General features: G+C 42.9%; 1 protein-coding gene across 2 annotated transcripts in view; it reads left to right on the top strand.

The window, feature by feature from the left end:
* RAB3B (RAB3B, member RAS oncogene family) overlaps nucleotides 1-27,985 on the top strand; it is a 50,403-nt gene that overhangs the window by 7,778 nt on the left and 14,640 nt on the right. For both annotated transcript variants that reach the window (XM_071564719.1, XM_071564718.1), the window contains one exon: nucleotides 3,227-3,454. In XM_071564719.1, the coding sequence (XP_071420820.1) occupies nucleotides 3,227-3,454 (228 nt within the window). The remainder of the gene's footprint in view (nucleotides 1-3,226; nucleotides 3,455-27,985) is intronic.

The following is a 27,985-nucleotide window of genomic DNA, read 5'->3' as shown; positions in this document are numbered from 1 at the left end:
GCAGTGGGAGCTGTGCCATGGTTTGGGCAGGACCTGCCTGACCTGGGCGTGTTGTCGCTGCTGCTGCTGCAGCACCTGCTCCAGGTGCGGAGGTGCAGGAGATGTGAGTCCATGGCCCTCTCTCTCAGTAGCATAGCAACTGCCATCGCTTCCCACTGCTCCGTCCCCTCTGCTTGGCTCCCTCCACGGTGCTGGGTCAGGGGATGGACCAACCTGACAAACAGCCCTACTACAACACAGGAGTTGTAGGAGGATGTATTTTTAACTGGGCTCTCTATGTGCTCTGAACCAGCTCTCTGCGGGGTCCTCAGGACTAGCTTGACCAGGGAGTGTTGGAGGAGGAGTGAGACAACAGGTGGGGAAGAGGAAGAGAGGGGAAGAGAACCAGGAGAAAGGGCTGTTGTTTCCTGGCTGCAGAATTGAGCACACTCAGGGGCAGCCCCGTGAACACCTTCGGCCCAAATGCTGGTGGGGCAGAGCTTTAGCAATGACCTGCCTCCAGAGGAGTAACCAGAAATTAGTACCAAAGTTTCACTCCATTGACTGGGGGGCGGCGGAGAGGGAGAAGACAAATTTAAGCGAAGGGCTGGAATTTTCTTTGCCATCTTTGTGCTCTGCCGCTGCCTGTGGCGATTCAGGGCGCTGACCCGCAGCATCTCCGGCGCAGCGCAGAGCCAGGCGCGGCCAGCACAGTTGTGCTTCTATGACAACAGCCCCGCGCTCCCCGCAAGTATCATTTGATCTTATTTTCTGTGTTGTGCCTCGAACAAAGCTGCTCTAGCTGGCCGCGTTCTGTAATTGCTTTCTTAACTGAGATCTGAAAGTCACACTCTCTGCCAGCTACAGTTCTGATTAGAGCAATCCAGGAGGGTTAATGGAAGCAGCTTCAGTTAAAAGAGCAGCTTGGAGTGTGCGGGTGGGTTCTGGGGAGGCAGGGGTAGAAAGAAGATATTGATTCCTCTGTGATTAGTGGAATGTTTCTTTGTTAAAGGTCTAGCTCTGAACTTTAAATGACCACCCTTGAAGTGATGAGGGCTTCTCATTTTTTCAAGCCTCTGTGAGTGGCATGGAGAAGTAGAGATTTAATGCACAAGTGTTCTCAATTGCATTTGTAAAAATTATAATGTTTATGGGGAAGGTAAATTACTCAAATAGACAACTTCTTACTGTCTTCCAACTTGGTAATGGTACAAGTCAACTAATCACCTGATTCATAATTTGTGAAGCTCAGATTTCTGAGATTAAGGAGGGAGGGAGTGCATTGGCCTGAGTGTATGTATGGAAGTTAGTCAGATGTTGAATTTTTATTTTTAGAAATTCCTGTTATGAACACAACACATGGGTAGAAGAGCTGTTTTCTGATACACTGATGAGAGGAAAATTTGTTCATGTGTTTTCTGGAGTGCTTGCAAAGGACTGTAATCTGAGTGAATAGCAGCTGAAGTTCATAAAAGAGTATCAGAATTGTGTTGTATCCTACAGAAAAACACTTGTGGGAAGATTTCATTGCATTCAGTGCAGCTGTTCACTATTGAGCTACTGATAAGTTTCTTCAGAAACTACCCTTGTTAGTGCAGTCTGTGAATGAAATATCTGCTGCACCAGCCCTTCTCTGTGTGAGAAAGGTGCATGTGTTTAATCAGAGATAAACCGTCCTGCATATTGTACTGAAGTTTAAACTGGGTTGGTTTTGGTTTGGTTCCCCTCTGTGGGGAGTTTAAGTTAAATTATCATTGTTATTTAAATTGCCTTTGGGCAGCATTTTGGTTCAGAGCTGTTGAACTACAGCGAATTTTGAAGTATTTCTTTTGGTTTGTTTTTTTTGTTTGTTTTGTTTTGTTTTGTTTTGGGGTGTTTTTTCAGTGAATGAGTGAAGTCCTGTGTGCAGGCGAGACTTGGTAAGAAGGAAAGTATTTGGGCACATGGTGAGCGCTGACCACAGAGGGAGTTCTGTTCCCAAAGGTGCCTGTGAATCTGAGTTGAGAGGAAAATTAGTTGATCTCCTTGGATTCTGGGGAAAGATGAGTCTCTGGTCTCCACCCAGTGCTTTCTGCCCCTGCAGACAAGTAGCACAGGTCCCAGTTTGGATGGGCAGCTGCTGCTCAGACCTGTGCTGTCACTGCCCCAATTTACCAACCCTGTGACTCCTCATAAGGAACCAAAACCTTTGCTTGTTTGATGTGGGGTAGGGGTTGAAACAGCATGAGGGATTAAAAGTGTGGCATATCAGGTAAAAGGTGAAGTTTCCCTTTTCTCCTCTGTAGTCACTTGCTGTGTGTAGTTGTGTTGTGCTCTGTGCAAACCGAGATGAAAAGTCAGGGCCTTGCCTTCTCCCACGAAGTGTCTGAGCTGTATTCATTAAAGCAGCCAGGGCTGCTCAGTGAGTCTTGATGTTTCAGATTCTGCTGTTGGTTTTTGGTTTCTGAATCCAGTTCAGAGTCACAAGGGACTCTGAGGCTGCATCTTCCCCCCTCCCCACCCCACTAACATCCACAACTCTCCTGACCACATAATAGAAAGGGATAATTTATCCATCACAGATAATCTATCCATTCCACACTAAGCCCTCATATTTTATACGGTGCTGTTTATTTCAATTGCAGTCTTGCTAGTAGGTAAGTGTTGCAGAGACTCAAACTTTTCATCTGAAATTCATGGTGTTTCATCTTATCCTCTTGCCTTTTTATTTTTGCTTCTGTAAATGTTGAGGACAGAACTTTTCTGAGGGTAAAATGGTGGTGGTGCATGTGCTAGAAGTGCAGATTTTCCACAGGAGTTATAAAAGGAATTATTTAGGTTTATTTACCTTGGAGGCTGCCTGATGAATTGCACAGTTGGCTGCACTGTCAAAGATTTTAGTTCTTGGTTGCAGTGCTGCAGTTTATTGGAGCAACAGAAGTGGCACCCTGCCACTGGAGTAAGGAATGTTGTTTCCCCACGAGTATTTGAACAATCTGCAATAGCCATCTGTTATTCTGTTAAACACAAAGCAGTGCAACAGGTGTATTTCTTGGGCTTGGGAATCTTAGCAGCACAAGTGAATAATTGGCACTTAAAGCCAGGATTTAAAAAAATATTTCCAAGTGTGTCCCTCTTTATTCAGCAGATACAGTGGTTATGACATTAGAAAGTAGAGAGATAACTAAACATATGGTACACAGTTGAGGAAAACAAATTATCAACTGCCCTTAAATCTATTATTTTTCTGTGTTTGTCATTTTCTTAGATGGCTTCAGTAACAGATGCCAGATACAGGCAGAAAGACACTTCAGACCAAAATTTTGATTACATGTTCAAGCTCCTGATCATTGGCAACAGCAGCGTGGGTAAAACCTCCTTCCTGTTCCGATACGCCGATGACACTTTCACCCCAGCCTTCGTCAGCACCGTGGGGATCGACTTCAAAGTGAAAACAGTTTACAGGAATGACAAGAGGGTGAAACTGCAGATCTGGGTAAGTGCCAGCATCTCCAGAAATGCTTTATATTAATCACAGCAAAGACACCATGGTAAAAAAGAGCTTGTTTGGAAGGAGAGTTTTGAGTTGCTGTAGGTGTTGGTTGGTCTTGAGCTCAGTGAGTGAACTCTGCACGTAACTCCTACTACCAGTTTATGTCCTCTGCATAAAATACTTGTATGTTCCTGCAACTCCTGAACCTGCTTAGCAGCACCAAGCATTGCTACCTAAATCCTGAGAGCTTAGTCTTCTAATTGATCTATATACACTTGATTTATAATTAATCTTCAATAATTATATTTAAATGTAAAATTATAATAACTGCATCTGGTTTCTTGTATTTATTATGAGGATCTTGAACAGTCACAATAAATAGTGAGAATCTAAAATGAGGATTTTTTTCTTTTAACTACAACTATATGATTCATTTTATTTCTGGGTTGCTGGGTGCAAGGTACAGCAAATGATTTAATAAAAGATCCTTTTTGTGTTGTAAAACCCTGACATTGAAAATGATGTAGATAACCTGGCATGAAACTGTTTGATTTAATTTAGGGTTTAGGTCATAAAAATGTTTGTGCTTCAGGCCTTATAAGCAACTAAAGATGGTTTTCATCCAGTTGGTCTTTCTTATTTTCGGAACATGAAATTTTCTAATAAGTTGTGTAAAAGCAAGACAGAAAGCACCATAAAATAGTTGGTTTTTTTTCCAAAGATACTGGAATTAAAGTGAATTAAGCAATAATCTTAATTAAATCTGTTTGAAGGCTTTGGGGGTGGAGAGGGCTTTAATAACCTTAAACTTCTTATGAAAAGAGATGTCAGGTGGATTCCTTGGAGGTTGCTATCTGTAGGACCTGTAATGTTGGAGTTACCAACAACACTGTTGTTTTAACATTTATTTTTAATAAAAGACTCATCTAAGTGCTTGACAGTTTCCACAGTAACTCCTGTTCTGTTCTTCTCTCTTTCTGTGCCCATTGCACGAATCCCTTACGTATTCAAGGACCTTAATAAAAACACTGTGTACCTCTATAAAAACACAGTATTTGAACATGTTCATCTCCTGCCCATCCAGAGATTATACTTTTAATTTCAGTGTGTTCTTCAGGGTACATGTAGAAATAATGTGATCCTGGGTGTAGGAAGGAAGAGGTTTTTTACCAGCCTGTCTTCCAATTGCTTTTTAAAGTGATTTGCAGCTGCTGTTGAGTTTCTGTGAGTGTGGGACTCTGTGGCTCCAGTGAACACTGCTTTGACCTACAATTTTCCAGTTATGTTGACTTTCTACAATTATGCTCCTCCTGAGGCTGATGTTAAGCCAGGTTTAATGTGAAGCCAAGTGAGGAAGGAGAAGGTGCAAGTGCTTAATTTAACCACTTCAAATGCCTTTACAGAGTCCAGAGAGAAGCACTTGTAGGAACCTCTGATGCTCTCTTCTCTGCAGAGGAGGGCTCTGTGAGTTCAGGGGTACTTGTGGAGTTCTCGAGTGTGTGCAGCTGTGGCAGACTGGAGGTGCTCAAGGGCTGTGCCACATAATCTTGTTTTGTGTTCTGCAAACCTCAGGGTGAGGGAGAGGTTCCTGCTGCTGTGCTGTGATATGGAGAGATCAGCGATCAGTGGGACTTTCTGCTCTGACCTGTGCCTGTGTTGAGCAGAAGAGCAGGATATTTGGGCACAGGCTCCAGCTGCAAACAGTTCTTTGGGTTTTTATTAAGCTGAGAAACATAAGTGCCAAACAGCTGCAGGGAAAGCCTGGCAGCTCTGTCAGTGAATGTCCTTCTGCCTGTCTCAAGGGTTTGTGTCTCCAGCAGATATGAATGAGCATTTTAAAGCCAGAGGTCCAGCATTTGTGCTGTGCCAGGCTTGAGGAAGTCTGTATTTTGTGAATCAGGATTTGACAAGCTATCAAATGTAATTGTCAAAAAAGTGCTCCTCTGTTTAATTTTGATGTCATTAGTGGGCTTGTTTTGTTGACATTAATGCCTCAATTGCCCAAATTGATATTTTAATAGGAGCCCTATCAGTTGTGCCAGTGGCCAAGCAGGCTGGGAAACAATCTGCTTTGGAAAGACTGGAAAGGAATATCTCTTTAGCTTGAGAGGAAGGGCACATAGCAAAGACATTCATGATGTTTTTAAGGTAGAATGACAGTGCTGCTGCTAGAAATGAAATAATGAAATGGTCCAGAGAGGGTGGATGTGAAATAATGCTTTGCAGCTTTTTTTTACTTTCTGCCTTTCTTTAAACAACTCCCAAGATGAGTTGACTGTGTTTTAATTTCAAAATTTGCTGACTTGTTTAGAAATGGTGGTGCTATATAAATTATCTTTGTTGAGAAAGTTCATGTTGTAGTTGGATGAGATTTTATAATTAAATAGGCAATTTAAAACATTATTTACATAAATATATTCATATACTATATAGATATTATCTACATAAATGTAATTCTTGGATTAGATTTTTTTGTGCCACTGCCATCTGTAATAGTACTTTCATATAAAGAATTTTCCTTCTGATCACTTTGTAGGGAGCCAGTTTATAATCCCTCTCTGCATTTGGGGTGTGCATGTAGGTTATTTCTTTCTTGGCCAACAATTTTGTGTTCCCAAAGTTGCTAATTACTGATTACTGAAGGGAAGGTATTATATTTTGAGCTAGGTATGTGTTTTTATTATAAATAAACCTCAAAGGTAGCATTATTATATTTTTAGAAAAGCAAACAGTTAATACTTTAAGCAGAGTTCAGGTTGCCTAGCAGCTAGAGAGGCCACTTTGTCCAGGTCCAGATGGAAGCAGGCTGAATGAATAAAAGTGAGTTCAGTTTTAGGTGAGATTTCTTTTTTTTTCCCCCATTCTTCTGTGCATTTGTTTATCTGTTGGTGGTAAGTAATAATGGTGGTCAGAGCAAGAGCAGAGCTGGAGAGCAGCACAGCTTTGGGGTTAAATACTGAGGGCAAGCTCTGGTCCTTGTGCTGGCCCAGACTGTGTTAATTACATGAACTCTTTGCATGGTAACAGAAATTAATTGATGGAAAATCATTGGCATTGGAAAAATCACTGGAAAATCAACCCCAATCACTGGCACACCACACCATCCATACATTGTGTGAGGTGTTGGATGACACTCCCACTACACTTGGGTACAGCCTCTGCCCAGGGGCTCTCACATCACCAATTATGTGATTCATAATAAACAAAAACAAATACAGGGTTTGGCAGCTGATGTTACAGTTGAAAGTACTTTCAACCCCCCTTGTGAAAGGCAAATAGACTTAAATTTGACTTCAGGTTAGAAGGCAGAAAGGCTGTGCTGTTCAGAGGCCCCATGTTTAGACTGCAGTATGATTCTTCTTTTAAGGTCCTGCTTGTCAGAGTTAAACTGCCAGGATGAAGAGTTTTCCTTACCTTAACAAAATGTTTCCATGTCTTAAGTGCTGAAAGGTGTTGGGGTGTGAGTTTAGCTGGAGGGGATGTCTGGGACACGTGTTCCAGCTCTCAGGCACAGCTGGGGAGAGTGTACAAAGCAACATCCCTCTGGGTTTTTTTGATCTGTAAGAACAGAAATATGACAACTGCTAATTATACTGAGTGGCAGTTCCCATTACACAACAGAAAAATGTAAACCAAAATAAACCCCATGCTGTGTAGCTGTCCAGAAAGCACATAAGCAGTGTTTTTAAAAGCTTTTTGTATCAGTTGTCTCATGGATGACAGGATGTTACTGAGCAGCTCATCCCATAGGGAGGCATTCAAAGAAGTAACACTGGTAACTGAGGTTTTTGGATTTTTTTGGTTTCTTTTTTCATTTACAGGAGGTAAAATTAGAACACCATCATACTTGATTGTAAATTTTAATGTTAATTGCACACTTAACCAAAAGCTAATTACGCATTTCAGATGAGAGGGGATCATCTATTCCCCAGGCATCCCATTCCCATCATGGTTCTGCTGAGTTCCTTGCAAGCACTGACTTTAAGCTTGAATGCTTGCACAAAACGTGTTTCTAAAAAAAGAGATAATAAGGTTCTGTAATTTAGTGTAGAGATGCAATGGCAGTGGATGTCTCTGAAGATCTAAGGGGCCTGATTCTGCTCTGTGGGTTCACAGCTGTTGTCAAACCCTCTGATTTGCTGTTTAAACAAAGAACTAAAATGGAGACATTCACAACAGTGAAAAGAACCACTTGATCCTTATTAAAGAGTCAAGAATTACATTGTATTTGCAGCATTAAGGACTTAGTGGGTCCCAGGAATGGGAATCCTTGTGGTGAGTGGCCATAAAGCACTACTTCTGATGCTAAAACACTGTGCAGAATGTTTGAATGGAGAAGAGATGCTGTAGCAGTGTCTGTAATTCAATTCCAAGGTCTTGGTTACATCTCAAGTAATGATACTACTGCTTTGAGAAGAACTTTGTGCTCGTGGCATGAATGGGCCTTAAGGTTAGAGCTGCAAGAGAGATACAAGGAGAGAAATGAAAACTTAAAAAATGAGACCCTGAGTGGTTCGTTATCCGTCTCACTATTGAATTTATTGAACAGCCTGAGCTGGCTGAGCAGGGCATTGCTGTGTTTGCAGCTACACTGTTGACATGGAGGGTTTATTTCTGTTTATAGTTAATCACCTCAATCCCATTGTTATCTCATTATAACTCTGCATTATAACTCTGTGACGGCCAAATTCAACTTCAGTCTGAGCTCTGTTACCACTGCAGTTATTCCTGCTGACAGTGCTGGATTTGCTCTCACTGCAAGGTGGAGTATCACTTCTTGTGCTCCATCTTTGCAGACTTACTGCACATATGGAGCATTTGCCCTTGTTTTGTGCATTTCAGCCAAGTGAAAAAAGTTACAACCTGCATTTAGAGGTACCAGGCTGTATCCAGGAGCAGAGTGGAGTGTGTCTGTGTTAGCTGATAGAGCTCTTGGTGGTTCAAAGGTTTGGACCTTTTCTAGAGAAGCAGGTCAATGTTAACTGTCCTGCAGAGGAAAAGCTGTATGTGGGAAATTTCAAATAAAATTCCTCAGTTGATGTAGTAAGGCAGTTAAGCTTTGAGAGGACAAATGGGTTGCTGGCCTCCTGACATTTTGCATTTAATACTTTTTTATCTCAAATTCCAAACAGATATTTTGTATTCATTTAAATAAGGTCTTAGACTCATCTGCCTCAAAACATTTTCCTGTTGTCTTATCAGGATCACCCTTATTATGATTTTCTTTCACAGTATTATCTTCTGCATAATGACTAGGTATAGTCTATATTTAAATATACTTGGTTACACTGTGATCAGTTATGAGATAGTACAGTGGGAGGAATTTATGAGTTCTCATAGTATTTGTCTCAAGTGAGCACATACTTAAACTGTGTCACTTTTGGTCAAAAGAGACTATGGAGCTTATTCACATTTATAACTTTCATGCATTGTGTTGTCTACTGCAGTGCCATGTTGTGCAACACTTGTGTTTGCTGAATGGCTGATTTTAGAGCTAAAACCAGGAATCCAACCCCTCAAAATGGTTTTCAGATATGAGAAATTGTACCCAGGAGTTTAGCAGTGGGTACTTTGTGATTTATTTTCTGTTGTCCAGCTATTCACCATCATCCTGATTCATTAAACAGCGTGAACTGAGCTCCCAGATGCTGACACTGACTTCCTGTATTGCTCTCGGCAAGGCTGTTTCCAGTTATGTTGAGGGAAAGTCGTGTGAGTATCCCTGAAGCAGATTTGGATTTGTTAGGAAGGTGGGTGAGTGATGATCCTCCCAGCACATGGAAAAGAGTGATATTAGTTCCTTATCTACAACATAACATCCTATGGTGTTTGGTTCTTTTTTCCCTTTTAATAACCAGGTCCCCAAAATGACCTTTCAGCTGGTTCCTGTGGTTACCTGGTGCTGAAGCTGCAGTGTCACCCCAGTGTGCTCAGACACTGTTTACCAGGAGACACTGATCTCAACCTAGATTTTGGATGAGCTGTTCTGGCTGCCCAGCAAATACTATTGAGAGTGAAAGAGGAGGAGACATAGATCCTGTTTGGAATGAAGATGTATCTTTCAATAGCAGCTGAGCACCTTGCATTTTATGATCAGGGACCACTGCAGCCCCCAAGTGTGCCCTGGGCATCCCAGCCTGTGCTGTGTTTCTATCACAGTCTGGGCTCTGCAGCACTGCTGAGATGTTCCTCCATCCAAATGGAGCTGCCAGTCCCAAGGGTGTTGCTCAGCTTGCACGTGTCATCCCGTGCTGCTGTTGTGCACTTGCATCTTGTTTGAAAATTCCTCTGGTTTTGCCAGTTCTGCTTTGCATCCATTTCTGTGCTAATCAGATGCTCACTGCTTTGCTACTAATTTATGTTAGAAACTGAAACAGGAGGTGGCAAGAGTGTCTGAAACTTGGGGTGAGCAGGTGTAAGTGGAGCAGATAAACACATGTCATGAGCTGCTGTGCTTCATTAACTGAAGTACCTTCACATGGTAGAAGACTCAAGTGATTAAACTTTGTGTGTTACTCAAAGGAGGCTCAGAGATGGTATTTTCTCAGCCCTGTTCTGGCTGGCTGGTTGCTCTGACAAAGGGATCCAGCCATCTGCAGCAGTGCTGGAGGGGAAGGTCACGGCGAGAGAGCAGCGTGTGTGTGCACCTCTGTTGCCGTTGCTCTCAGGTGTCACTGCTGCTCTGCATTGCTTGTGGCCACAGCAGTAACACGGAGCACGCAGAGGGGCTGTGCACAGGGGATTTGTGAGGCAGAGCACTCTCTTTGGCATGTTCTTACTCAAAGATTCACCTGCAGCCTCCTCTCCTTGGTCCCTGTGCTGGCGATAGTGCCGTGGCAGTTGTGGAGCTCTGCGTGTTCGAGTGCCATGGTAACTGTGTCCCACTCCAGGGGGCACTGAGCTTCCCTCTTGTGAGAGGAAGCAAGTGCTCCAAGTGCCAAACTGTGGTAGACTGGTGTGAGTGAGCCTTGATAAGTCCCTGGAAACTCCTTTACCCAGGACTGCAGGTCTCTTTTTTTTTCGCAAGGGAAGAAAGAGAAGTAACTCCCATCAAACGTGTTTTGGACTTTTTTTTTTAAACTCTAAAACTGTCCTACATTATTGAAAGGCTAAAAGATGCATTCCCATCAAAGTTACCACCAAGTGCTAAATTGCTTCCTCGCTGTGCATTTTAGCCTCATGCTGTACACATTTCTGTAAGGCTGTGCCACTTTTCCTGTCCTTTTCTCTGGGCTCTGTGTTGTGCACCTTGGATTGCTCTTGGTGAGGTCAGAGAGCACCTTTGTAAGCACTTTTGCACTGATGTAAGGATAGTTCTCATGGTGTATGGTCATGACAGCATTTGCAATCATGGAGTGATCAAGAGGAGCTGGGGAGGAGAGAGGAAATTGTTTGCTTTTTGGAGAAGAAATATTCTGACTACAATAAAGCACACAGATGCATCATTTGATTCCATGGAATAATAACACTGAAAATTTACAGCCAGACAAAGGTAGTTAAGGAATCCATTTTTGGGGTCTGCCATGTGTAAAAGTGGAATGATGGACCTGAACCTTTCTGCTTCTCTTACCCTCTCATGGGCCTTGCTGGACGTAGAACTACCAAAACTGAGTGTAGTAAAAACTGGCATGAAGCTTGAGCAGAACCAGAGCAGGACCATGAAAAGAAAAACCCCAGTGCCTTTATTGATGACATAATTACAGCAGAAAACAACACCAAAGAAGCAGTGCTCATAGTACTGGCTTGCTAAGCAGCAAGGAGTGAGTAGCCCTGAGCAGCAAGCCCAGGAGGTCTGGGCTGTGCAGGGATGGAACCCCTGTCCAAAAAAAGTTGGGTCTGCATGAACACCGCATGGATTCCAGATTTCCTGGGATGTGGTTCTGGCTGGGCTTACTGCTGCCTGAGGTGAAGGTATGCATTTGGCAAAGCTCTTCAGCCTGTTTCTATACTCCCTTCCTCATCCAACCCCCTCCCTGGGTTCTTTTCCTCAGTGTGAGACATGGCGTGAGGCACTGGAGGGACTCAAATGGATTGGTGGTTATAGGGACTCAGAGCTCCAGAGGAACATTGTTTCTGTACCAATGCTCGTGGAACAGCTGCAACTCCATACCTGTTGAGGGCTTCTTGTCCTAGTAAGGATATTCTCTTTTATAAGAATGCCCTTCCTGTAGAAAACAGCATGCAGGAAGATATTAAATACGGTAAATTTGTGGGAACTGCTTGGCCCCACTCGAGGCTTTGTCATTGGAAGGGTAAAATTAATAATTTCCTTTCACTTGAACTGGTTAGTGGTTTTGGGGAAAAGTGAGTTTTTCTAAGGGAAGAATCTGCAGAAAGTTCTGCCTCTGTGATGTCCTTGCTGCTGTTCTGGAGTTGCACGTCCCACTTCATGGTGGTGTGTTCAAAGCTGTGACCATTGTTCTGAAGTCTTGGATGTGTTTGAAATTACTTCAGATTTTCTGCTAAATTTCTGATGTAAATGTGCATAGGAACGACTTAATATTCTGTCAAGAGACTGCAAGAAATCCAAAGGGAAAAATTCACCAGAAATCATCCATGCCATTGTCTTGGCAAAACTGTGATTTGAATAATCTTTCACCTAAATCTGGGAATGGTCTCAGTCTTCAGGATATTTACTGTTTTAATGTGAAGTTTCACCCGAATTGGTGGTACTTGCAGAGTCTGGCTGTGACTTGGACACAGCTTTGCATGGCTGTGGTGTTGGCCGAGTCAGTTGCCCCTTCTCCATCCCCAGCACAGGCTGTGGGAATCCTCTGCTCTCCACGCAGCTCAGGAGCTCCAGTTGCGTGGCAAAGCCTGAGGTTGCTAAGTGATGGCAGGGCAGCTCCTGCCTTGCCATTTACAGACCCCAGTGCTCAGACAGGAGGAAATGAACAGCTTTATTTTCCACTGAATGCATCCAAGGTGTTTATTCACTCTGGTGCTGGAGATACCAAACCTGCGCTTCCCTTTTATTCCAGCTGGAATCTTCAGAGTTCTAAAGTTCCTGGCATGGCAGCTGTTTATCCTGCTTGGAAATGTATCCTACAAGTGTGTAACGTTGTGTTACCCCACAACTGTGACAGTGCAGTCAGTTTGATGATTAAAAAACCACAGAGTGAAAAAAAAAACCCAAACAACCCACCCCAAAAAACCCCAATATAAAACCAAACTGCTTTTCATCACCTAATACAAAGGCAGAGAAGAGGTGGTATTTGTTTTGTTGGTTATGTCATAGTCCATGCAATATGGTCCTCTTCTGTTTTCTTCTTCTTTTTAACTGTAGTCTACGTGGCCAAGAAGCATCATAGCATTGATTTCTTTTCTTAATGTATTTTTTTGTGAAGGAAGAGGAGAACAGATCCAGGTTATCATATTTGCTAACTGCTCTTGGACTCTTATCAGGAAATAGGAGAAGTATGATGTTTTTTGCTTCTTCTCTATTTATTTTATGGATAAAAAAATTAATCAAGGTTTAATTGCCCTCATGCTACAGGTGAGTCATGTGTGTTCTGCTGAAATCTCTCTGCTCAATAAAGTACTTGTTCAAAATAGTCTCTCAAATTGAGATGCTGAGTGACTTTTGCAGTCATGACTCATTGGATCTCCATTTTTTAAATTAAAAGATTCCCAAGACATGTTAATTTTAAGATCTCATCTATTAAATTCTTGATTAATAACAATAAGAGTATTAATTTGACAGTGCATCAGGGCTTGAGGGATTCGTGTAGCTGGTTTCTCAGAAAAGCAGGGATAGTTCATTTTTTCAGAGAGGCGGACTTGCACAGACCCAGGTTTGGAACTCAAGACCCTCCGTCTGAGACAGTGGAAGCCTTGCAGTGTTTGTCTCTCTGTGAGGTGCAATCAGGAATCCACCTCCCCATCTGCAGAGTCTCCTCTTCATCCAGAGGGTGCAGAGCTCCTGTGTCAGAGGTTTTCAGGAATGAAAACCTTGCTGGCATCAGTGATTACTTCCTGCTCCTCAGAAACAAGCTTTTCCCAAGCTTTACACTTCTGCACAGCACAGGTTTTACTGGAATTCGGACATCTAGTTTGGAGCAGTTTCCAGCAGGGACTTCTGACTCCAGAGGGGGTGTTCTCCCAGAGTCAGATGTGTGTTCTGTGTACAGAAGTGTTCTCAGCTGGGAGGCTTCGTGCCTTGGTTCTTGGTTTGGGTGGTTTCAAAGTATAGCTCAATTCTCACAGGTTGCTGCAAAATCCTGTAGTTTAACATTGCACTTATGACTGACCTCTTCATTCTCTCTCAGTAATGAATGGAACAGAAAATTGTGTTTCTTTGTTTTATTGAGTAATGGAAGAGAAAATTGTGCCTCTTACTAAACAACCTTTGCCAAAAATAGCACCTGACTATATTTTATCTGTCTCTTTTTCCTTACTATTATTTTGCTATACTAAATGCAATCTTTTTTTTTCCCCCCTTTGGATTTCTTTCCATATTTGTGCCCTGAAGCTTCAAAGACCAAATTTTGTGAGTCACATAAATGTTCCAAGACATCAAATTAAGTAGAAACTGGAGAATGAGTTCTCAAAAGGTTGTGAATGCTGCTGACGTCAGTCTCAGATTGAAATAAGAAAGAAGATATGGCTGGCAGATCCTGTGAGCAAGACTGTAAGCACTTATGCTAATTCTGTTGTTGGAGGAGAAATTGTGTTTTTATAAATGAAGGCAATAGTCCCAACTGAAGATTTAACAGGCATTCATCTTGGTAACTAGATGATCTTGAGCTTTCATACTTTACACTGAAATTTGCCTTCAGCGGATTCAAACAGAATTGCTTGGAAGTGACTAAAATGAATGGCAGCATGCTCTCTGCTTTTTCAGCTTGTAATATAATTCAGGTTTCCAGCTCTGCTTTTGCAGAATTCCACTTTCAAAGTAGCATGGCATGGGGTTTTTTAATGATCAGAAGACTAAGAACCTGTTTAGAGATTTTTCTTGATTGTCTGTGACAGAAAACAGAATTTGTAAAGTTGCAAGGAGTCATGAAAGTCAATATGTCTTATGAATTATTTTGATAACATGAAACATTTATCTTGTAGGAAGCAGTTGCTAATACTGTTTTTGAAGTCAAATGCATACAGATTGCATATCCATACTGATTTGATGGTGCTATTGAAACTTCTATAGGTGTAGTGAGAAAAGTGCAAAAAGAGGCTGAAGGAAAGGGATGTTTTCCTTGTGGAAAGTAATTTTTTTATGAGCTAATCAATGCAGAATGCTTTTATGTATGTGCATGTTTTGGCAGTTCACAGTTGACAGATCACAGATGTACTTGCTGACTATCCTGCCTCCATTCAGACAGTTCACTGTAAGTCTGCAACTAATTGTTAATTAACAGTGCTGCAGTGATCCCTTTGAGTCTCGATGTGTTTTAGGCAAAGGTATGTTTCCACTGGTGAATTAGAAGTTGAAGATGCTTATCCTTTTGTCAAATCAAACTCTATTTTGGAGAGGATCTTACAGCAGTAGATACAATAGTGTCAAGTTCAGAGAGACCAAAGTGAATTGAAGTGAGCCCAGAGGTATTGAAGGAGCGAGGTAATGTGATTGCTGCTTAACTGGATCAGGGCAGCAAAGGAAATGCCTCCATCAGGTATCTGTGTTGCTGGGCTCAGGTGCCTCCCGGATGCTGCCAAGACCTTTTGACAGATTTCTGTGGGGAGTCAGTTTACAGATTGGTGGCATAGCATGTGCCTGTGCATGAACTGCCACAGTCAGGGCCAGGATGAAAACAAACAGGAAATATTCCTTCAAATGTAGGGATTAATATGGATTGGATTTGCCTGCAGGTAGCCAGCAGGAGCTCAACAGGGACATAATGAAGCAGGGCTGTCTGGCTGGGTACTCAGTGTGAAATGTGCTTGTGCTGTGAAGTGAGGAGAGTGCACGGGAAGAGGTTCTGGCTCTCGGAGCCTGTGCATGACATTCTGTGAACAGAAGTAGCAAAGAGGAGCAGCCCTGGGGGCTGGTGCTGATGCCAGCTGCAGGGGACACCCAAGTGCTTCCCACAGCTCAGTGTCCAGCTGCAGGGGACACCCAAGTGCTTCCCACAGCTCAGTGTCCAGCTGCAGGGGACACCAAGTGCTTCCCACAGCTCAGTGTCCAGCTGCAGGGGACACCAAGTGCTTCCCACAGCTCAGTGTCCAGCTGCAGGGGACACCAAGTGCTTCACACAGCTCAGGCTCCAGCCACAGGCTCCTTCTGGGAGGGGGACCAAACCCCATCAATTTACACTCCTGCTTCTGCCATAACTCCTTGGTTACCGCTGAAAGGGAGAGGCAGGCAGTAATGATAGATAATGGGACTGCAAATTTATCAGCCACTGAGACAGGAGTTAACTTGCCTGATGTATGTGATGGCAGTAGATTTCTAAGGCTTCTGAGCAAGAATAATCAGAGAGCATCTTGTCAGTTTCATCAGTGAGGGAGGGACATGTGACGGGAGAAGTCCTTTATATTATATTTAAAGGGTTAAGAAAAAGTTTGAAACTGAGAGCATCATGTCATAAAAGAGTCTGTGGAATTCGTCTGATTCTGCATGGAGGAGGAGAGGTTTTAGTGTTTCAGTTATATGGGAATATTTTGGTATTGAAAAGGGGATCCACCACAAGCTGGTTTATTGGTCATTGGCTTGTGACTTAGGAAGCTGCTTCGCCTGTTGGTAAAGTTTTACATAAATGTACTTTGCTGCAATTTTGTATCTATTCTAGAAACATCCATTTCTCATCACTGTTTAGATCAGAAGCTTGTACTGTTCAGGACCAGATGCTGAAACACTTGAGCTGCTGATCTGATCTGGCAAGGTGATTTCTTTACCCCATGGTGATTTCTCTACCTCATGGTGATTTCTTTTACCCCGTAGTGATTTCTGTACTCCATGGTGAATGAGCACAGAGAAGCAGTTTCCTGTATCTTCCTGTTTCTGATTAACTAGGATAAAAATGAATATCTGCTGAATTGATGCTTATCAGAATTCCTAAACAACTCCCCTGCCTCCAGCAGTGACACTCGATTATGTTTCTCACTCCTAAGCCTCTTAGAGGTTTAGCATTTATGAATCCCTTCTAATACTTTGCTTGACACATTTGGTTAAGCATATGACAGTGATCAGTTGAGAGAAAAACAAGTCGTCTCATCAAGTACAAATTGAGGCTTCTCGTAAGGAGAGTGGAGAGGCAAGGAATGGCTTCCTCCTGTTTGAAATCAGAACAGGGCTTTAAAATAGCTGTAATGCATTTAATACAAAAACAGGCTATGTGTCCACTTCCCAGTGGCTGTTGGGGCTCACTCCTGGTCTTGCTGGACAGAGACACCTCCAGCAGCGGCTGGAGAAGGGGCTGCTCTGCCAGTCTCAGTAACCTTTCAGCAGTGGCTTCATGATGAAGGGTCCTGAGCATTCCTGTAATACAAGTGATATTAGGAAGTAGTTGGTATTGTGAGCAGGTGCATTCCAGCTTGGTGTGCCTTGAGAATTTGACAGCAGCCAGATGTTTAACTGGGTAGAGTAAGCGGTGACTTAAATACCATCACATAAATCTTGCAAATGCTGCCGAAGCTGAGGCTCTGGGTATGCCGGGTGAATTGTGATTTCTCAGAGGTCCTGTTTGATCAGAGAGTAAGTTCTTGCATTTAACCCTTGATGGGACCCCACAGAGACTGCAGGTATTGTGATGCATCACTAGTAGCTAAATCCAGCAAGTCAGCTAATTAATCCTTTGGAGCTGTGCAAGGCGGTTGAAAATAGTTAAAAAAAGGTTTTCTTAGGATTTTAATGGGAATTGACCCAATGTTGCTGTAAGATGTAGCTGCAGAAATAATCTTCCTACAGCAGCACAGTTCTCGCTTTGGAATACATTTCAGCCAGCATATGGTATACATTTTCACTGAACACATGGAAAATTAGGTTGATTTAAGCTGATTGATTTTGATTACTGACATGAGGATATGCTAATGAGAAACAATCCAGTGTGTCTAAAAGACTGTTTCAATTTCTAGCACAGCTGATACATAATGCTTGTATCACATGCATGAAAAGTACAGGGAAAATGTGTTGGACTATTTGGAAATTTTTCTCAGTGGTTGCTCCTTGATGAACAGGAGGAGGTGCATTATTCTGATTGCAGTTCTTCTGTCACTACAAATTAGTACATTGAATACATCTAGCAAGGATGGATTTTTTTTGCCTCAGGAAATTGGTAGTTTTGGTAGCTGTAAAATTATTAAATGAAGCAAGCAAACCTGCTAAGCAGACAGGAGTGTGGAGTCTGGGGGCTCACAGCTTTGCACCCCCATGCTGAGGTGTGCAAACCCCCTTCAGCTGCCACACTTTGTGGTGGGAAAGGGTAACCTGGTGCCATTTTTCTGCCTGTGGAGCAGAAGGTGAATCTAAAAAGTTTCAGAAGGGGGTTGTTAAATACTATGTTGAACTCCAGCAGAGGTGTACAAGGTCTAGGTGGCCAGCTCAGACCAATGTCTTTGTAATTGGTCTGTTAGGTTTTAATTTACTGGAGACTGTCAGGTTTGATGTTTGTGTACATGTTGCTTAAGGAGAAAAAGCATAATGTCAGAGTGGACAGTTTTTAGAGAAAGGAGATTGTTGGATGCAACATTTCAAACCTGAGGCTAAAAGCTTTTGCTGGTAAGCATTCAGTTATGGGTAGGAAGCCTTCCTTTTGTATTGTGTGGATATAAATCAGCCAAGGTATGAAGTGCTGCTCTTTGTGAAGAAGTGTCACTCCTTCCTTGGTGTAGTTATTCCTCCTGCACTCTCAGAAAGTCATATCAATGTATCTATATTGTGGTCCTGTAAATGCTGAGTAAAGATGCTTCACTCCGCACAACTTAGAACAGCCAGCTCTGCTGCTCTTACCCTTAGGAATGTGGATTGAAATAAAAGTCCTTCCAAATGGTCCGTAAATGAAGTTGTTTCACAGCAGGTCAACTACTCTCCCTATGGGAGACTTAGAATCATGGAATTAGTGAGTCCAGAAGTTAATCCAGCACTGCCATGTCCATCCAACTGTGTTCCCAAGTGCCACATCCATATGTCTTTTAAGTGTCTTCAGAGATGGTGACTCTGTCACTTCCCTGGGCAGCCTGTTCCAGTACCTGGTTACTCCTTCAATGAAGAAACTTTCCCTAATACTCAATCTGAACCTCCTCTGGCACAACTTGAGGCCATTTCCTCTTGTCCTGTCACTTGTTACCTGTGAGAAGAGACCAACCCCTAGCTGGCTACAATGTCCTGACAGGGAGTTGTAGGGAGCAGTAAGGTCCTCCCTGAGCCTCCTTTTGTCCAGGCTAAACATCCCCAGCTGCTCCTCATCACTTGTGCTCCAGACCCTTCCCCAGCTCTGTTGCCCTTCTCTGCACACAACTGATGTCTAAGCCCCAGAGCGGTTTCCACCTTGCCAAAAATTCCCACTTCATCAAGGAGGTACAAAACCTTATTTGTATAAGAACATTAAATGATAATCCACCGCATAGTAATTGATAGCAACTGATCTGAGCGACTTATGCAAATAATCACTGTAGACACAGCTGCTTCATGAGGAGGAAAGCGAGGGGGATGTTTTACAGCTCTCTGTGTGACGTTTCTCACACAGCACTTGAGTAATCACACTGCCTGTGCCACCAAGGTGAGCCATGTAAACAGCAATTATTTAAGCAGACAAGAGCCCCCTGTACTGAACACGAGCAGGAGGAGGGGAGCTCTGCGTCTCCCCCACCTCCTTGGTGGTGTCAGATTTGTGCTTGGGCAGGAAACTGTCCCCTGAGGAGAAGAAAACCACGGGTAGGAGGAGCCCACAGGTGTCAGAGCTGCAGTTGCTTCCTCCCAGAGCAGCTCCAAGATGATGGCAGAGTGTGATGTGGTGTTGGCAGCACAGCTGGCAGGAGTGCCACTGAGATTGCTCTGAAGCTGCAAAAGCTTTCAAGTTCCCTCACTTTTAGGCACTGTGATGTGTTGAGAGGAGGAGACAGCACTCCCATGAAGCAGAAAGTCCCACTGACATGTGAAGTGTTGCTCTGGAGCCAGGTGAGGTGTCCTCCCTGGGCACAGAACAACACAACCTGGCTTTTCTGCTTTCACTGTGTGTTTTGCGAGAGTGATTCATGGGATGTGAGCACAATTGCTAAGATCAGGAAGAAGTTTGCTGATATTTAATCTGCTCCTGTCAGGCATCAGGGTGGTATCTCCTCCTGGATGCGGCAGGTGACAGCCTTGGTGTGTCTGTGAGGCAGTTTGGGTATGATAATTTGGAAGGTACAGCTTGTAGTTAACACCTGTATTCATTCAGGTGGGGAAGCAGAGAGGAAGTAATGACAAATGAAGTATAGTCAATACAAACATATGAAACCTAATTCTCTGTGGCCAAAACAACCTGTATTGCAATGCAAATGAATAGCTGTCTCCAATCTGTATTTTGCTATAAATGAATAGCTCCAATCTGTATTTCAATATGAATGGCTACCTCGAGGCTGGTGTTTCTTTTTTTTTCCTTTTTATTTCTTTTGTATATCAACTTTTCATTCCTTAAGAAGAACACAAACTGGTCCTGGACATGACTTTGTCATACTCATGTCTATAGATGCCTGTCTCTCCCCCAAAATTCCTGTCTTCTCTGCAAGGCCAGTTTGGCATAGAAGTGAATCTGTAGCACTGGAAGTAATCAATGGAGGTGGGAAGGTGTTTGTGTGGGTGGGAGGAAAATACTTGCCAGTAAAAGGTCAGTGCAGAGAGAATTGTTCTCTCAAAGACTCAGCAGGTCTTCTAAAAGGCCCTGGAAATGTGCCTTTGTCTCCCTGGCTTTATTACCTGGCTTTCTCTCCTCACTTTCGAGCTGCCCCTCTGGCACTGTCCGTTTGCAGTGACAGGAGTGTGCTCTGCAATGGGCAGGATTTCTTGCTATTGAGCAAGTGAAGACATGGAAGATCAGAACCTTCTGATTTATGAGCAGATTTTGCTTGGGTTTTGTTGTCTTAGGCTTTCATTTTACCTGCTTGACTTCTAGAACCTTCAATGTCTTTATATTTTTGTTTAATACTCACCTCAAGTCAGCAGTGGGGCTTTTTTCCTGGTTTGGGAGGCAGTAAATTGAAAATTGCCTGATCAACTCTTCATTTCCACCAAATCTTGAAAAATGACACATTATGATTTTAAAGACCTAAAAAAGATACTATATTTTATTTTTATTGGCATGTTGTTCTTAATATAAATTAATCTTGTTTATTTTATTTTTGTTTTGCTGCTGCACTTCAATTTACAGTACATGTTCTTTTCTCATGGTTGTAATTCAGTTTGGTACTTTAATCTCAAACCCACCATAAACAGCTTTCCAGAATTTCTGCTAATCTCAGCTGAGATCAGACCAACCCAGAGCAGTCCAACCCCTACAGTGGTGTCCCCGAGAGCAAAATCTGCACCAGATGCTTTGCCTGAAGTTACATTGGAAAACAGCGGCCAAAAATTGTTTCACTTTCAGATTGTAACTATAATGAGCTGTGAAAAACAAGCTGGTGACTCCTGTGAACAAAGAAATTCTGAAAAATCCTGTGCTGGTTATTGCAGCTTCCCACAGAACAGGATGAATGAGTTTGCAGTGGGGAAAGTACAGCTCTATGTTGCCTTAAAGTATTCGATTTTGTGTTGAAAACATGAAGCTGGAAGGAACAACAGTACCCTGGTAACCTGTGATCTTAATCTTTCTTACAAGATTGTATTACTGTTTACCCTGACAATATCAAGTTAATAGAGCACATTCTTTCTGAGTTTCTTGTTTTCCCTTTTGTTTTAATGGTGTGTTTGAAAACTCTCTGATGCTCTATACTGCTTTGGAAGCTTTGCAATCCCTTCAGTAACACAAATATGCTAATTACAAGCATTTTTACTACTGTGCCTAGTTGGCTTTTTATCTTTACTTGTTCACTTTCTTTTTTTAACAATCCTGTTGATACCTGAGAATTCTGATCTAAGCACAGTCTAATTGAGACACAATGTGAAGGCTGTGACTGAGTTTCTGTTTTCATTAGATAATTTCATTGGTTGTATTTCCATCCATTGCTCCTGAAATCTGAGAATGATGTCTGAGAAATGGCTTTCCAGTCACCACGTGGATGTAGAGGTGGTGACAACTCTGCCTCTACAGAGTGTGGAGTTCTCAGTGCAGTCTGTGCACTAAAATCTGCATTGCCATACTGTGAACTTGTCAGACATCCAGATTATGGGCACAAAATGGAAAAGCTCCAAGAAGAGGAGGATGCTGCATGTCAGAAGCATATGTCACAAGTCATCCAATCCTGAGTCTCTTGGGTGCAAACAGAGCATGAAGAAAATGCATCTTTGACTTCGAAAGCCCTAAGCTTTACCAGGTTTCTTGACAGCTCTGGGAGTGCTGAGTTTGGCCACATCCCTGGAAGTGACACAAGGAACTCTACATAAAGATGTAAAAACAAACCAACGAAACCCCCCAACAACTAAAACCCCCAACCCACCAGCAGAAGCAGAGGCCTACAGTTACCAAATAAAATAACTGATTGAAGAGTGTTCCTTCTCTATTAAAAATTTAAATAGTGAAATGGGCACAAGTCTTAGACCCAATAAGATCAACAAGAGTTCTTTGATCTTATTGAAAATGATAAGGATAATATCACTTTATCATGTTTAGTTTCTAATGTTTCTTGGGAGTTGTAGAATCAGAGAGTCATTCAAGCTTGAAGGAGAGACTATCTGAAGACAGTCCTGCTGTTCTCTGTCAGAGCTGAAGAGACCTGTCCCCTGCCCGAGGAAGCTGCTTGTTTTGCCTTTTCTGAAACAAGCCTTGTAACACCCTGGGATGATTGTTGCGATTAACTCATTCAAATACAGCTTGCCTTTCCAGTGGTTTATGATAAGCCAGCCCTCCCATCATCTTTTCTTGCTGGTCTTTTGGTTTATTTTGGTTTGGCCCTTTTTCCTCCTCCATGAGGTTCCCCTTCCCAGTAGTAAAGTTTCCACAGCAGATCCTGTTCCTTCTGGAGGAGTTTCAGTCTATTTCTAGTGTCATCTCTTCTATTTTCTTTCATGGGCACAGGGACGAACCTCTTTATGTACCAGATGCACCTTTAATACCTCCTAATTTTCTTCTTCCCACACAAACCCGCAGCCTCTTCCCTCTCTGAGGGGCTGAGCCATGGCCATGTCACTGGAGCAGCTGTGGGGGAGAGGTGAGTCCTGAGGTCTTGTCAATGAGCTGTTTTGAAAGATGGGGCATGTGTGGAGGTCATTTATGTTTACATCTCATTTCACAAGATAGACTGCAGCTAGTCTGTTCTCTAATTAAAAGGAAGTAAACATGTGCCAGAATGTTGCCTGTTCTTATCTGAGGGTTTTTACATAACATTTGCTGTCTGTTGATGTAACTCCTAATGAATGCAGGGCTGATTTGATATGATGCCATTAGTGATGTGGAAGGACACTTTGAGATTAGAATAGACTGTTTATTCTTTATCATCTGACTTATTTATCATCAGACTTATTGTCTGACTGTTTGACTCCAGGAAGAGTGCATGCCTTGGGTGAAACTTTGCAGCATATTTATGCCCTGCTTTATGAGGATAACTAGAATCTAGGAGATTTTTAGTCAGCATAAGGAAGGCTGGCACAAAGCACTGTCTAACCGTGGTAAAGACTCCTTGGTGAGGATTAGATCTGAGGGATTCCCTTCTCTCAGCTGCAGGTGCTGGCAGGAGATGAGCTCTGGTGTCACCACATGGTCTGCCAAGAAGGCCTGACTAAGGTTGTCAGATTTATGGGAGCTTTCTGTTTGTCCTGGTGTGGCAGGGAGGAAGCTTTCTGATGTCTCTTCAGGCTCCATATGAAGAACTAGCAAAAGAACACATATAAACAGATTTGGATAGTATTGTGGCTTTCATAATTTTTCAACTGGCTCAGAAGATAAAAAAGGAAACCTTTGGTCAAGGGAAATTACTTCCTTTTGGTACACTGGTTGGAGAAGGTAGATCTGAGTGCCATGTGAAGGCAGTTCTTTCCCTTTCACTTTTTTGTGTTAATTTTATTAATGTTTTAAAGGGGAATACATTTTGTTCTCTGGACTCTTCTGAGAATGGTGTTTGTGGTATGAGTATAGCAGTGAAACAGGAACTGTTCCCTCAAGACCAGAAATCATTCTGTTCTGCAGATCCTGTCACTGCCTGAATCTTGGAATAAAGCATTAGGGTAAACTGCAGACAGCCAACACCAAAGCTTCCCCTGCTGCTCTACAGCCTCCAAAATTGGGTTGAGTTACCATTCTTTGATGTCAGAGTAAAGTAAAACAGCAGCAGGCAGAAAGCACAATTCATTTAATTGTAGTTTCACAATGTTTTGAAGCAGTTATGCTGTTGCTGAAGTCATGTCCTCTTTTGTGAAAATGTCTTTAGTCCATTGGCAGATCTCATTCCACTCACTTATACCTTATGCTTTGCTTTAAAGTTTGCTTTTCCACTCTTTCAGCCAAGAGATGGGATTTGTACTGGGCTGGGATCAAGAAAAAAGTCTTAAGAGCGTTCTTTTTATCTCTGCCACAGTAAATCACTTGTATTCCTCAAAACATCAACGTGTTGCACCTTCTCCAGACAAGTCACGTAGATACACATGAAAGCAGAGGAGCTCAGTCTGCCCAGAGGTTTATTCTTGCTAAGGAAGCTGCTTTCATTTGATAAATATTTCAGTATCTGTTTTTCCCAGTGTGACACGACAAATTCACTCCTAAGCTGGGAAATGTCTCTAGAAGTGCGACGGTAACGGAGTGTAGAGTTGCCCTTTGCTGAACTGAGCTGGTGGTCCAGAAAGTCTGTTGTCAATTTGTTGCTGGCAGAGGGCCTGAGTAATTTGGGAAGCAGCATAATGCATGAACTTGTGCTTGGATTGTGCCTGATACTGTGATTGCTTCAATTACAGATTTGTTGATAGACCTTTGCTTGCTTTGGGTGATGCTGTGCAGTTTCCCTCTTTTATGAAGCTATATTAATGTAAAATTGCTAGAATATAATGAAGACTGATGCTCCCCATATTGTTGTTGATCTGTAAAACATCACACACATTTAGTGTTCTGTACAAATACGATCTCATGCTGTCCCTCTTGCACAGAGGCTTTTTATTAGCTTTAAATAAGCCAGTTTTTAGTTGTCATTAACAGCTCTTTTCACAGCTTTCTTTCCTTGGGCTGAGGTCTGTGTTTTGTGAAACAAGGCACATGGAAAAATGCCGTGTCTTCTTTTGCTCTTATCTGGAAATTTAGTCTCATTAGAGAGGAGTCAGGACCTCTGCCTATGCAGGATTCTTCACTGCGGTCACTGGATGCAGGCAGGACCTTACAATTCAGGACTTATGGATCAGAGTTCAATCACCAAGTGGCATCTCCCCAAATCTGGGCTGAACTGAGTGGCCCTAGTAAGTCCAGGCAGTCAGCTGTGCTTGGGAGCCTGACCAAAGCCCCACTGGGTGGTGAATGGCTGGGGACAGGTGACCCTGGAGCATACTTGCTTTTTTATAATGCCAACAACATGTTTTCTTCAGCTGGGAAATCTGCTGAGATTTCCTTCTGTCTTTCTGAAAAGATAGATAGGAAGATGTGCTTTTCATCAGGAAGAGTTGGGCCATTTGGGCCCTTGATGTGGCCACTGGCCAAAGGCAGGTCATGGCCTGGACAGAGCAAAGGGTGTCGTGGTGATGAAGTGATTAGCAAAAATAAAACAGTAAAAATACCCAACTGCTTGGCTCTCTCGCTCGTTACCATGACATTTGATCACCCAGAAACAGGCTCCGGGAGGTGTGTCTGGCTCTTGTCCGGCTGCGCTGGAGCGGGGCTCGCTCCCTTGTGCCGCTGTGCCTCGGAGCGGGAGCGGGGCCGGTGGCACCGCCGGGTGATTCCCTCCGCCTGCCCGCGCTCCTTTCAGATCCCAGAACCAGGCTCCTGAATCCAGACAGATTTGTACTGCAGATCACTTGACTTCCTCCTCACAGACTGTGCACTTGTTCTTTTGGCAGCTGATTCATAATGTGTGATGTCCCTTTGTGCCGCACATCTCCCGGGTGAGCAGAGTGCTGTCCCGACCCACGCGGTGCGACTGGATCAATCCCTGCCCTGCAGGACCATTCAGGATGTCCACACTGGCTCTTGCTCAGGAGCCCAGTGCTGCTTCTGAAGTACTCTGGCTGCCATTAATTTGTGTTCTTCTCAACAGCAGCTAATTAACAGTGCTTATGGTGACTAACATTGCTCAGACATCTGTGTGCTGCACAGCTGTTCTTACAGTTCTGATTAACAGAATTAAAGGATATACATGGGATAAGTAAAAAGATCTAGCCAAACTAGCAATATGATAAGAATGCATTCAGTGCCCAGAATGCTTCTTATCCCAGGATCTCAGCCTCTTAACATTTTCTCGTATGTTTTGGGTTTTTTTATCATGTCAGTGATGGTCTTATCACTTGCCCACAGTGGATGGGCTTTCAGATGCATTCTGTACCTCTTGAACTTTGCTGTTTACCTGCAGCTAAAGCAGTGGAAGTTGAGGTAGACATAGATGCTACATATTTTTATTACTGCCATTTCTTTATTTTTCTATCAAGGTAACTGGATCAGGGAGAATAAAAAATAAAAGATTGATCTTCATGTAATTCTGAGTTATGAAAAATAATACTTTTCATGACTTAGAATTTAAGTAATGTGCAAAATGTCCTTAATCTTTGTGTGTACCTCCTAATGTGATTTCACCTTTGCAGCCACTGCCTTTTAAGTACAGAAAAACTCTACCTACAAAAAGATGAGAAGAGTAGATAATGTTTCTAAGCAAGCAGCCCTATTCCAGTCCTCCTTACCCTCTGACAGATCAGGAAGGGCAACTGCTGCTAATCTTCACTACAATCTCAAGGCACCTGGGAAAATGGAAATAATATTTTTAACATCTTAGCAGGTCATGAGCAGTAGTGTCAATCACAGTGGCTTGGCCTGATTCCAGTGTGGGAATTACATTCTGCTGAGCAAAAGCATCCTTGTTGCATTTGCAGTGATTTACTTTTTGTTTTTTCTGGCGTGGAGTTGCTGAGAAAACCTAAAAGACTTGAGGCTTCCCTACCACTTGGAATGTTTTATAGTGGATTAGGTCAGCTTACATAACTTTTCCTCCTTGTCCATCAGTTTAATGTACAAAAATACTTTGAAAAGTAAGTGCAGTGCCTCACCTGAAAGGACACACAGCCACTGAGCTACAGAGGACTTCAAAAGTGTGTGTGTTGGGTGTGACCAAGGCCTCTGATGACTGACCAGATGCTGGTGAGCGCTTGCAGACTCTCCATGTGTTAAAAGTCTCTTTTCAAAAAGTTTCCATCTCTCTGGTGGGAGCAGTTAGAGAGAACAGGGTGGTAGAACCTTCTGTACGGGGTGAAGTGAAATAGGATAGAAAAAGTGAAGTTTGTGGAACTGGTAGTACTGAAGTTATCCAAGGCTGCTGGTTTTACTGCCTCTGAAGAGTAAAAGTGAATATAGCCATAATGGGGAAATGTTTAAAAGGCACTTGGCAACGATAGAGCTTTTCGTCAAAAAAGACAGGAGTGTTCACATCAGAAATGTTTTCCTGCATATTGCTCAAATGAAACTGGCTCTCAAGGTAGCTAAAGGTGTCTGAGTAGGTTCCAGTGACTCTGGGCAGTGGGAGCACTCAACAACAAGAGAGAAAAAAAACATGCTTAATGTGATCTGTTGAACTGGAGCATTTTAATCAGAGCTGAGTTCTGAAGGAACCAGGTGTTATTTTGCTCCTGGCAGCAATTGAAACTTCACAGGTTTTTCATGACATCACATCTTTTCCATGTCTTAACCAGTGACTCATCTTGCTTGCCTGTTTGTTCCTATTTCTAGCTGCCAGCAGGAACACTAAGCTCAATATTAACATTCTTTTATTAATGCCACATCCTAGTCTGTCCAAGGCTACTCTCCCTTGTGGTACCTGGTGGGTGGGTTGTTTTTTTTCCCCTTCATCCTTCCAAGGTGACTTTTGTTTATCTGATTCTCATTGGCTTCCACTCAAAAGTCTCCTAGTGCAAAGAAATGTGCATGTGTGGCTGTAACATCCAGGAGCTTCGATGGCAGAACAGATCCTTTCTGTACTGAGCACTGGGGAAACATCCAGCTGAGGCAGGCCCAGTCCCACATGTCTGAAATGCATGTCCTGGCAGGAGAGTGGTGGGATGGGGACAGAGCAGCCACCTTGCAGCAGACAGCCAGTACTAGTGACCAAAACAACTAGATTTGCCAGAGGCCATGGGAAATTTAGCACTTCACATTGCAACAGTTCTGAATGGTAAGGAAAAGCAGATCAGTCCAGGGGGGAAGGCAGAGCAAGGCAGCAGTGGAGGGGACTGCATGAGCACCTGGTGATATGGGGAGAGAGTGGGGTGGAATGGAGGTTATGGGTGGCCTTCAGGAGGTACCTCTATTTCTTGCTTCTTGGGGCTATCTTTCAGGTAGACAA

The sequence above is a fragment of the Pithys albifrons genome, chromosome 10, assembly GCF_047495875.1.
Source record: "Pithys albifrons albifrons isolate INPA30051 chromosome 10, PitAlb_v1, whole genome shotgun sequence".
In the NCBI taxonomy this organism is placed as follows: Eukaryota; Metazoa; Chordata; class Aves; order Passeriformes; family Thamnophilidae; genus Pithys; species Pithys albifrons.
The sequence above is the reverse complement of the archived record's forward strand: the minus strand, read 5'-3'. Positions and strand labels throughout refer to the sequence as shown.